The sequence below is a fragment of the Lepisma saccharinum genome, chromosome 5 (genome assembly GCF_977018435.1).
Source record: "Lepisma saccharinum chromosome 5, izLepSacc3.1, whole genome shotgun sequence".
Classification (NCBI taxonomy): Eukaryota; Metazoa; Arthropoda; class Insecta; order Zygentoma; family Lepismatidae; genus Lepisma; species Lepisma saccharinum.
In genome coordinates, this window is record NC_139233.1 from 98,074,876 (window position 1) to 98,087,558 (window position 12,683).

The 12,683-nt window shown below is 41.0% G+C and overlaps 1 protein-coding gene across 2 annotated transcripts in view; it reads right to left on the reverse strand.

The window, feature by feature from the left end:
- LOC145988434 (uncharacterized) overlaps window positions 1–12,683 on the reverse strand; it is a 102,706-nt gene that overhangs the window by 16,458 nt on the left and 73,565 nt on the right. For both annotated transcript variants that reach the window (XM_083123326.1, XM_083123327.1), the window contains exons 3-4: window positions 6,471–6,580; window positions 45–199 (exon numbers count right to left, since the gene is read on the reverse strand). In XM_083123326.1, coding sequence (XP_082979452.1) covers window positions 45–199; window positions 6,471–6,580 — 265 coding nt within the window. The remainder of the gene's footprint in view (window positions 1–44; window positions 200–6,470; window positions 6,581–12,683) is intronic.

The window sequence follows — 12,683 nt, forward strand, 5'->3', positions numbered from 1 at the left end:
TTACTTGACCGGGTCATAGTTTTGCAACTAATGAAAATACTTACAAAAAAGCTGGCTTCCCTCTTCGGAGCATGCATGGTCCGCCGCTGCTACTAGCTTCCGATACGTCGGCGTTCCTTCCTCTCCATCATTTCCGTACATGCAGATGTCTAAGGATTCTGTGAAACCTCCAGCACATGACAGGATTTTCGACTTGTTGCTGCCAGGAGTACGAAATGAAATTTCTTTCAAGTAATTACTTGCTATTTCACTCACTAAACCTCTTATATTACATGAATGGTGATATTAGTAACCAAGTACAATAAAAACGTCGTTTCCCTTAGGCTCTTTTGGATAGGCGATCCCTAGAAAATTGTCCACATTGCATTTGAGTTTGAAACTTGTGTTTAGGAGAACAAAGGCTTTTCAGATTAATTATAGGTAACGAAATTTCCTTACAAAATTATGCAGATGGTATCTAAAAAAAAGACACGTCTGAGAAAATATTGTGTAACCGAAATCACATGTTCAATACTACCATCCAGCAATAATAGAATATCAAGGGCCATTGGAATTTAAAGGAGGATGTGCAATGTTATTGAAGTCACAACCGAATAAAACACGAACAAGAAGAAATTAATGTAAAATTTTTAAAGCCGGGAAACGGATTTCTTCAAATTTACAGGAAAAGTACTTACGGAATTGAGCTTTTGTGGAATTTCGGAAGGTCGTAGAAGTGTTTTCTCGCATTTTCCAATGTATTTGGCCGCTAATTCATGTATTTTTCTATAATATGTCCGTCCGATGCACGAAAGCTGTTGCTTGCATTTCCATCCATGTACTTGAACCGGATGTTGCGAGCATCTGATGACGTAATCCCCGGTAAGTGTTCCCAAACACACCGTTTTTTCACTATATTGCCCAACGTAAAGCAACCTAACCTAACCTTACCGTGATGGTGCGTGGGGTTATCGTGAATGGTTTTTGGGTATATTCAAAGATGGTTATACTATCCAGAATGGTTTTTGTGGCTATGCGTGAATGGTTTTTGGGGCTATTCGTGGATGGTTTTTGGGGCTATTCGTGGATGGTCATACGATTCCGAATGGTTTTTGGGGCTATGCGTGAATGGTTTTTGGGGCTATGAAACAATGGTTTTCGGGGCAATGCGGGAATTTTTCTGTTAAGGTTGAAACACTGCTTTGCCGTTTGAAACACAGCATATCGACAACGCTAGTCAAGATTTGCCCGCCAATTTGCGTGTTCAGGAAGTGATAAAAGAACGATCAATAATTACTCGATATGTCGACAATAGATACTAATTTCGCTAAAAAAAAAAGCGAAATCTCAACTTCAACAATCTTTCGCAATGCAGAATAGGTAAGTACGAATGTTAAAAATAACAGAAAAACGAGTTAGAGGCGTTTCCCGGCTTCGAAAATTTTACGGAAACTAATTGTAATATTAAATATTAAATTTGTTGTAACAGTATTTAGAAATCTCTTATTTCACTTTGGTATTAACTTGCTGATTGAGAAAAATATTTGTAATTGAACTAGATTATTGATACATACAGGAGTAATGCAGAATACCGATTGCAGTTATAATTATATATATACAGGGTGTTTCTGTGACCGTGTTACAAACTTGGAGAGCTGATGGAAGGGAACAAACGCAACAAAATGAGATAAGGAACCGTGGTCCGGAAATGCCTGAGTCAAAAGTTACAAGCCAAAACATTAGAAGGGCAGGCAACCACGCACAACGCGGAGGGAAACAATAAAAGGTGTCTGCGGAAGTGAAAAACAAACACAGAAGAATCACTATATTGACTTCAATGAGTAGTCACAGCAGTCACCATACAGGCATGACAGCGTCGCAATAAGCTCTGTCGCATCCGGTCTAATATTCCAGGAGTCGTTCGGATCAGATCACAGGCTTCAAGGATTCTTGCTGAGAGTTCCTCTGCATTGCTCACAGGTGTCTCGTAGACAACACTCTTGACATGATACTACAAAAAAAATAAAGTGGGGTCAGATCCAGTGAACGGGTAGGCCAAGCAACAGGTCCGTCTCTCCCTATTCTCCGCTGTGGAAAGATCTGCGTCAGAATATCACGAGCACAAGCTACGAAATGAGCTGGGGCCCCATCATGCTGAAACCACATGCGTTGACGAACAAGAAGTGGACCATGTTGCAATAACTCGGGGAGGATGTCTCTCAGAAACACAGTGTACACTAGTCCAGTTAATCGTGGCTGAAAAAGATACAGACGTATTAAATGTTCGCCGACAATGGCCGCCCACATGTTTACAGCAAATCTGTCTTGATGGCCCTTCACGAATGTGGCACGGGGATTTTCATCGGCTCATACATGGCTATTGCGACTATTCAGCATCCCGTCTCTCGTTAAACAGGCCTCATCAGTGAAAAGCACACAGGCATCGAACTGAGGGTCGATCACACAGCGCTGCAGTAACCTGGTTAGGTTAGGTTAGGTTAGGTGTTCCAATATTCGTAAACCCTTAATTTAGTATCGAGTACAGAACTCCATTGAATATGAAATAATAAACAAAACCTATCAGTTTAGCATAGAATATTGGAAATAGAATGTAGACTAATATATTTTGTTAAGAAACATTAAAATGTTGACCAAAACAAAATTTGTTGCGTAAAAAATATACACTAAAGAGGTAACCTTTCCACCCTCTAACAGAGTCTTCTTCAGACGAGGATTCACAATAAATTGATGAATGATACAATCATCATCTTATATATGAACTCCCAGTACAGGGCCCATACACAAAACAACATGAAGGCACCAGTCCATATCTGAGAATATTCCTGTCAGGAATTCCTGAGTGTGGAATCATCTGACACGTGATTGACAGGTACCTGATGAGAGTCTGTGCCTTATCAATTCATCCACTTCTGGATGTGGACAGATTCCTTATCTCCTGGACTCCTTCCCTCCTTTTTAATTTTTTTCCTTCTTCTTTCCTCCTTCCTTTCTCTCATCTTTTCCACTCTTTCTAACTCTCCTTTCCATTTTTTGTTGATTTTCAGTCCCCCATTCCAGTTCATATTTCTTGCTCTCCTTTTTTCTCTATTTCCTTGGCCTCTTTCCACTTCCTCACTAGTCTTCTCTTCTCCCTCCCTATCCTCCTAGCCTTCTCCCATTCTATGTTGTGTACCGTTTCTTTTGTGAGCTTGAATATTGCATTCTTCTTCTTACGTTGCTTCAACCTGTCTTTCAGTCTCTTTTTCGTTTCCCCTATGTACACCCTATCACATTCCTTGCACTGAACCCCATTTACAATCCCTTCCTCTTCGTCTTCTCTGTTTTCTTCCTTCTTCTTGTTCGCTATTCTTAAAATGCTGCGGCCTCCCTTTCTGTATGTTCTTATGCCCGCTTTTCTACGTACTTTGCTTATCATCTCTGTGGCTTTCCCCATACTCCTTACTCCTTATGCAAAACCACCTCCCTTTTGCTTTCTCTTCCCCTCTCCTGTTTCTATCATCTTTCTTCCTTCTTCTTCTGTTTACGTCAAGTCTGTCTTCCTTTTCGTACCCATTCTTTTCCAGCTCCTCCCATAGGATCTCTATTTTGCTATCTTTAAACATTAAAATGTTGACCAAGGCAAAATTTATTGTACAAAAAATACACACTAATAATATAAACATAAGGATGACGTAAGACTAAAGAGGGAGAAAAATACTATGTTCAAGCACACAAAAGAAACGGGACACGACAATAGAATGGGAGATGGCTAGGAGGATAAGGAGGGAAAAGAGAGGACTAATGAGGAAGTGGAAAGAGGACAAGGAAATAGAGAAAATAGAAGATAAAATTATGAACTAGAATGGGGGGCTGAAAATCAACAAAGAATGGAAAGGAGTGTTAGAGAGAGTAAAAAGGATGAGAGAAAGGAATTAGGAAAGAAGAAAGAAATATAAGCAAGGAAAAAAAAAGAAGAGAGAAGGGGTCCAGGAGATAAATAATCTATCTACCTCCAAGAGTGGAGGAATTGATGAGACACAGACTCTCACCAGGTACCTGTCAATAATTACCTGTTAGAAGATTCCACACTCAGGAATTCCTAACAGGAAATGTTCTCTGATAAGGACTGGTGCCTTCTTGTTGTTTTGGGTATGGACCCTGTTCTAGGAATGTATATCTAAGATGGTGGTTGGATCTTTCATTAATTTATTGTGAATCTTCGTCTGAAGAAGACCCTGTTAGAGGTATATTTTTTATACAATAAATGATGTCTTGGTCAACATTTTAATGTTATATTAACATGAAAACAAGGCTTAACAGTGTTACCATTCGACATTTTGTTATGAAGAGAGCGATACACAATACAAAGAAGTATAGATCACGAATACATTATTTGGAGAATTTTTCACTTGGACCAAGCATGGGCAACTCGTTTTATTTGTGTAAGAGCGGTCTCGTATGCACACGCGGAAGTCAAAGCGAATAGCGTTACCGTAGGTACTGCAAGAGAAGTCCCAAGGAGAGAGCAGAATGGCCAGAGACTTAAGCACGATATAATACTCAGAAAATGCTGTGCAGTTACATACAATTACAGACATTCTCAAATTGTAAAATAAAAAAACAACTTATTCCACATGTTCAACAGCACTGTGGTCGGCGAGTGGCTGTCGACGAGTGCACAATTTTAGGATCAAGGAAAGGAATTTCCCATACTGAAATGAAGAGAATTGTGAGGAATTTAAATAATTCAAATTTGAAAAAAACAAACTAGGTCATTGTTCCTTGCAATTTATAAGAGAGGGATTAAAGCGAAAACGTTGATCTATATTCTGTGAATTTGTTTTCGACTGACACTCTGGCAGAGTAGTTAGGCTAATACTCTACAAATAAAAGAGTCGGTAATTTCATATCCTTGATAATACATTAATTATATGTTTGTATAATTCATATTTTATGTCGCTTTCCTGGTGAATTTGGCTAATTTCGACGATGAGAATTCATGCTGAGTTATTGGACTTGAATTGGACTCTCCGGTAACAAGGATCACTGAATGGCCTGGGACACCGAGGTAGTTCTCTGGGTGTGTGTTGCATAATTTATTTTCTTTCGTTGCAAATAACGAAATGATGCAAGAGATAGAAATGGAAGGTGAAATAACGAAAATGTGAATAGTGATCAGGAGCGTATCTTCTGGTGTAAATTATATTTGCTTCATAAATTATCCCACCGTTTCAATATTCATGAAAACTTTCTCTCACTGCTCAAGCACTACCTACTACTGGTCTATGGCATGCCCCTCACATTCAGATAGACTAAATGCCGTCCTAAATTTCCTCCTGACCATTGTTCGACACCGAATTCCGTCCACAAAACACTTGCAAAAGTCCATCCTCCTGCAAATGTTAAATTTCCAAACTCCTCAAGGGAGACATAGACTGGCTGACCATATATTTCTACATAAAATAGTGAATGGCAACATCAGAAGTGACCGCCTTCTTCAGGAAATTCACTTTCGTGTGCTTGCCCGCTCAACAAGAAGCACTCAACTTTTTGCTTCTCAGAAGCCGAGATTGTGCCTTATCCAGCGCTCTCTGTTCCATGGACTGCCCAGTGACTAAAAGTATGTAAGTCTCTTAACCACATGTAATTTTTCTATGTTATTATTTTTGTCCTTATGTTCTATAAATTCGTTCCAATGTAAAATGGCTAACGCTGTATTTGGAATGTTCTATTAAATAAAATAAATAAAATAAAAGTATGAAAAATGGTTCATTTTGAAGTCTACTGTTAAAATATGCAGAAATGTTAGGGTGTATACATCTGATTTTTTTAAAAAAATTGAAAGTTTCATCCTTTGTCCTGATCAAGCTGACGTGTTCCTTCCACCATTTTGTTTCACGCTAATGCTATACTTTGAAAGTGACAAAAATATATGCACTCTTGGATAAGGAAAATGAAGAAACGGAGACGTTTCATGTTTCGTCAGATTCCAAATTGTGCGAAAAACATTTATATTGGTGAAACAAAAGGAAAATAACATGGCCGATAAAATCACATGGATTATAGTTCTTTATGAACCCACACAAGAAAGCATCATTACATTCCACACCATATTACACACAGGAACAGGAAATATATACATTTCATGTAATACGCACACACTGGCAACATTAGGAAAACGTGAACGAAGCGGAATGCCTTGAGACCCAGTTTGTATTCGGGAGGCAAGCAGTGCACGGAGAGCTAGCTCACGTGCCTACACAAGTGCTAGCGAGTTGACCGTGCTTGACTTGAAGACAGAATTGATAATCGAGGAATGCAGGATTTGCATAAAATGGTGGAATTTGACAGGAAAAAAATTACCACCGCCTTGATACTGTAGAATATGATGTTTTGTTGAAGCAATGTAGTTGATGGTTTCCAATAACACGTACAAATGCTTTGTTTGTAATAAAAGATGTTGAAAACTTCTGACAAAGGAATGTACTAACCTGCAAATGGCTAGATAAACTGCAGGTAGCGTATCTGGAAAGGTCCACGAGGCCTTTGCAACTTCATTCATCAAGTTCGAAAGGCATTCCACGGTAGCCTTTTTCTTTTCCTGAAGGAGAAATTAGAGATTATTCAGGTGAAAATTTTTACATTCTCTCTCTCTCTTTCTCTCTCTCTCTCTCTCTCTCTCTCTCTCTCTCTCTCCCTCTCTCTCTCTTATCCTGTCTCGCAAATTTTCATGTAATCAGTCACACAGATTATATGAAAATAGGCTATCATGCAATTCTCAACTTTAAATTAAGGATCCAAATTTAAATGCGTTTGAATTACCATAGACAAGCTGAGCTACGTACAAGGTTCACTTCGAAAGAAGGTGTGCGTGGGCTCATGAAGATCTCCAGACTAAAACTCTTTTTATGTACAGTATCATTCATAATGCATTTTAAAGGTTTTCAATTGCAAGGATAGTGAAATATTATTTCATTCATCCTTTCGTATCTACTCTAGTAGTGTAAACGTATTGTTTCTAAGTAACACTTGGTACGAGCCCTTTTTTTTATGGATTTAACCTCAGTGGTAGCATATTTTGACGATTTTTTGTTGATTTTATAGCGTTTGACGACTTTTCAGTGCAATTTTCACGGCATCTCAATTTTTTCACACTCACACTTGGTACGAATGCCACGATCTTACGTGATATAACTTAACCTATTCATTTTTTTTGTGCTAAACTACACGAGAGCCTCTACGTGCTTTGACCTACTTTAGAGTAGTAGGTGGAATGCTTCGTTCAGGGAACGTCCTTTGACCTACTTTTTATTTTACGACGTTTTACGAACTAAACTAACCTACAATGAGAGAAAAGTGGACAGAAAAACCTCTGGCATTACTTTTTAAGCTATTTTTTACCTTCTGCAATTTTGCTCTTATGCTAACCTCGCCCACCTCGTCCTTTGACCAACTTTTGAAATGACTTACGACATTTTCCTATAAGTCTGTCTCCTCTTACTGTAAGGTCCCTCAGTGTAATCTACTACGACCTGCTCTCAGCGTAATCTGCCACGACCTAAAATACGATGGTTTTTTTTAAAAAAAAAACTCTCATGTGTGATCTTCTACAATGTGCCCCCCCCCCCCACTGCTACGACCTAACGGGGGAGGACTTCGTTCCTACGGATGGTTTTGGGCCCCCACTGCTACTATGTTTTTTCTCCTCATGGTGCAAAAAAAATTGGTATTGTAGCGGTATTTGAAATCGACTGTGCTGCGTGAAGGGGGAAAAAAATTCATGTTCACTGAACAAATAGGACAGCTGGAAGAGTACTTCCTGGCTTTTCATCGAAAAAACGGGGGGGGGGATGATGTTCAGTTCAGACAATGGAATTGGGGGACTAATTTTCGGATGCGGATTACGCCACCTCGCATCCCTTATAATCCGAAAGCTCTCTGCCGTGGAAACTTCCATATCATCTAGAGCGACTGTTCTGAAGGCGATATATTTAAAACTGCTCCGTGACCTTCTCGTTCTTCACGTCATGGATGAAGGACTTCTCGGCGACCAGGATGACGCTGCAGACGGTGTCCTCGGGCAGCGCGTCGTGGAACTCGCAAACGACCTTGATGTTGGTTCGATCGTTGACCACGACCTGCTTCCTCTTCGTCGTGTTGATGACGAACATCGGCCTGTGGGTTTTGAATTCGCTGGGCGTGTAGTACATGTCCACGTTTCCCTCGGTCACGCGCTTGTAAGCAGAGTACGCTTCGTAAAGTTTTAGGTAATCATCTTTGGTCATGTCGAGGTTGTAATTCTCGCGCGGGAACACTTCGTTCCTGCCATTCTTGAGATAAACGTTTTTGATCTTGCAGTCGTCGAATTTGCTGGAATCTTTTTCCTGATTCTTGTCCCTCCCGGTCTAAAAGAGTACAATGACGAAATCTGGCATGTCGAACTGTATGTTGTTGAATTGCGTCGTGACGTCGAATTCCATGTGACTTCCTGACGCTATCTTCTGCACGCACTGGTAACCGTGAAAGTGAATGGGCACCTGTGGACTTTTCAAGATCTCCGCTTTGTACTTGAGGGCGTAGTTCGTTTCGTATTCCACGATCGGCATTCTCAACTCCAAGCTCCGGATGACGCATTTGGCTGCTTCGGGTAAAGTGTTGGGCAGCGGCGTGATACCGTCCGCGTTCAAGTTACTGTATCGCATCAGTGCGTCGTTATCGTTGGCCGCTCTTCGAAACGTGATTCTCAGTCCTCCCTTCCACATTATCTCCTTGTAGTCCGAGAAGAATCCCGGAAGTAGACGCATGGGAAAGAGCACCGTGTGACTTCTCGTCGATATTTTCGTCCCCGCTTCGAATCCTCCCGCTTGATAGTATGCTGCGTCCGTTTTGGATAATTTCAATGTTCCCACTGCCGTTGACGTGATGCCTGGATAATCGATTCTGTCGATGACGGTGTTGTGTTTCCTCACCTCCACCTGCGAGAACAGGTGAGGCACGAAGTTGTCCACGAGTTTCAAATTTGCTGCTGCGGGGAACGCGTCTCCGCTTTCTTTCTTCACCACGTCGAATTGAAGGTAAAGGTCCGCTCTGTGAGGATGAACGAACCCATCGCCTACGTCCACGTCGTATTCGATCTCCCGGTTCGCTTCGTTCAAATTTGCCAACGTGCGACGGTTGGGAGGGAAAGATTGCAATTCGTAACTTTCGATTTGTTCCATGATGTGTATGGTTATTTATTATACGTTGATCTCCAGGACGGCCGTCATCGTGGCACCTGCAAAATCCACCACGTCGCCTTTCTCGTTCGTGACCACCAACTCTATGTTGTCTATGCGGTTGCGACATACTGGAAAATAGGTCGGCGATCCCAAGTCTTACCGTTTCCAAGATAACTCCACTTCCGGTCGCCATTTTCGATTTCCGAACATAGGTTCTATTCATACTTTTTCTCACGTATAGGTGTACATGATGAATCCGCAAACAGATTTTTCCTAAGTCTTACCGTTTCCAAGATAACCCCACTTCCGGTCGCCATTTTGGATTTCCGAGGATAGGTTCTATTCATACTTTTTCTCACGTATAGGTGTACATGATGAATCAGCAAACAGATTTTTCCTAAGTCTTACCGTTTCCAAGATAACTCCACTTCCGGTCGCCATTTTCGATTTCCGAACATAGGTTCTATTCATACTTTTTCTCACGTATAGGTGTACATGATGAATCCGCAAACAGATTTTTCCCAAGTCTTACCGTTTCCAAGATAACTCCACTTCCGGTCGCCATTTTGGATTTCCGAGCATAGGTTCTATTCATATTTTACTCACGTATAGGTGTACATGATGAATCCGCAAACAGATTTTTCCTAAGTCTTACCGTTTCCAAGATAACCCCACTTCCGGTCGCCATTTTGGATTTCCGAAGATAGGTTCTATTCATACTTTTTCTCACGTATAGGTGTACATGATGAATCAGCAAACAGATTTTTCCTAAGTCTTACCGTTTCCAAGATAACTCCACTTCCGGTCGCCATTTTCGATTTCCGAACATAGGTTCTATTCATACTTTTTCTCACGTATAGGTGTACATGATGAATCCGCAAACAGATTTTTTGCTAAGTCATGAATTGGAGGGTTCTATGACAACCAATATTAATTCTCGTAAGAGAACAGAAAACACACACAAAAAAAAACAACAATACTGTGGTCACTACAACAAATAGTCTTCTTCAACCCCTATCCAACAAACCAAAAATCATCATCCTAACTAGAACCATGTAACTATCTACCATCTGTTAGATGTTTTGTGAACTAAGTGGTGCTTTGTTTGTGTGTAAAAAAAATGCAATGCTTTTTGCACTTGGTTATCATCACCTAACCTGTTATTAATTGTTTTTTAAAATTAATTACAACTGAAAACTAATAATTAATATTATCTAAAGTTACTAATTAATAGTATACAAGTAATTGATATAATTTTTTTGTTCTTGTTGCTAGTGTTGGATAATTATAGTTGTTGCAAAATATATAGCTCTCGCGTATGACAGTTTCTGAGTTTTGTTGGGTATATATAGACGAATCGAAATTTTACTTGTTATGTTAAATTGTATGTTAGGGTACATGGTAGGAGAAATCATTGTATATTAGAGCGCTCTTTTCATGATTTGCCTATAACTGTATACAGGCAGCCGTAAATTTAGCATAAAATATCCTGATCCTGTTTCTTCTAGCATGTGCGACGTTTGTTGTGGTGGGATCATTGGAGGAAATGTGATTCTCCCATGATGTCGTCTGACTTACTAGCATATGCGATACGAAGAACAGGTGTGTATGTGGCTTACTAGGATTAGGCTCACGGTAATGAGGTCCTAGTAGCTGAAACGTTGTCGGGGTATTTTGCAAAAGTTTTCCTTAAACAGTTAACAAATATAATATATATTTTTTAATTCAGACATTAGATGGATTTTACAAATATATTCGTAACTTTCGATTTGTTCCATGATGGTTATTTATATGTTAATCTCCACGACAGCAGGGGTCGTGGCTCCGGCAAAATTTACCACCTCACCCTTCTCGTTTGTCGCTGCTAATTCTATGTTGTCTATGCGATTACGAGATACAGGAAAATACATCGGTGAGGAGGGTGTGTAGATGATTGGCTCCATGAACTCCGAACTTGGTTTGAACGTGGCAATGATCCCAGTCTGCTTGTGGCCGTCCGAAGATTTGGTGATCATGCCTTCCGCTACGTTGCAGTGGACGTTCAAAAGTTTCGATGGCTAGAAATTTAGGAATTGTTGGCACCGATGTGCTTGATGCCACGTTCGAGCTTGGCATTGTTTTCGAATCCCAGGAGCTCTCCGGCGGTACCCAGGTCCACGGTTTTCGTTGCAGACACAATTTCAACTCTGTGAGTGAGAAAGTAGCACACCTCTCGGCAAGTGAGCCTGCAAGGTAGACAGGTTGTACTGACCAGGGGTGATACTGATTTTGTCGTTGCCGACTTTGATTGTGTTGTTATGCACCGTCACATTGGGTATCAGGTACATGCTGTAGAATGCGCGAAGAGCAATTGATTTAGGATATATGATGTCGTCGTGCAACACGAGATTTAAGACCGAAGTCTCACTGGTGAGATGGAATACTCCCATAGTGCTTCAGGTGCCACAATGCTTTTTTGAAAATCGTCGATCGAGACAGAAACACAAGCATTGATATGCAGAGATGACCGCAGTTCACTTCGTCGAAACCTTGCATGCGTTCGCCGTTGTAGTAGAGACCCGAAGCACCGAGGTACTTTGCCAACCCAGCAGGTGGCACACCGCCGAATGAATCGAAAACAAATGCTTTGTTGTTGCTGGTTTTCAAGTAGCAAATCCAATGTGTACCTGGATTTTCGTAACTGTCCAGGTTAACCACACCACACTCTTTTTTCTTCACAACAGAGGGTAGAGAATCGGACATGAAAACACCCCTGAAGTGCTTGATTCCCAACGGCTCGATCAGAGCATCAATGTCGAGGTTGGACAGCGGCTCTTCTTTTTTTAAAATTTGTTCAAAGCTTTGAGCTTCCTGCCCACGCCTTTCCCCTTCTTTTCCATTGCCAGGTTGTGGCGTTTTTGCTCTTCCAACTCGGCCTTGTTCTTCTTTGCATCGATGACGGTTCTGGCGATAGCGGCACTTCCGCCGGTCAAGCTACCCACAGCACCCAGAGCAGCCAGGATGGCCGGGATGGTGAATATGAAACCTCCGGTCTTTTTTTCATGCTTTCGCGAATGTTGCAACCTCTTCAACTGAGGGATGCTGGGCAGCATTTTCATTCCGTGTCCTTTGACCAAGCAAGAATGTTTCTTCTCGCGCTGTTTTATAACCGATGTGCCAATTACAAATCCCCAGATGTGCCATTTACAAATCTCCATCGGTCTTTCTACGCTTTCCCCCAAGATCTAATTTTCTGCTCTCTGAGAAGAAACCCAGCTGCCTCGCTGAGCGTTCGTTCCCATGAAGCCTCCCATATATCACCACCCCTACTTCAAGGTGAAGGAAACAGTGTGTCCGGCAATAAATTCCCATATCTGTACCGTACAAATTCATCTAAACTCTGGTTCACGTCAAGATAATTTCAGCCCAGATGGAGCCTATCGAGATAATTTCGGCCGAGAAGGAGCTAATCACCTGGAACTTCAGGCATTTAAAATTTAAAGACTT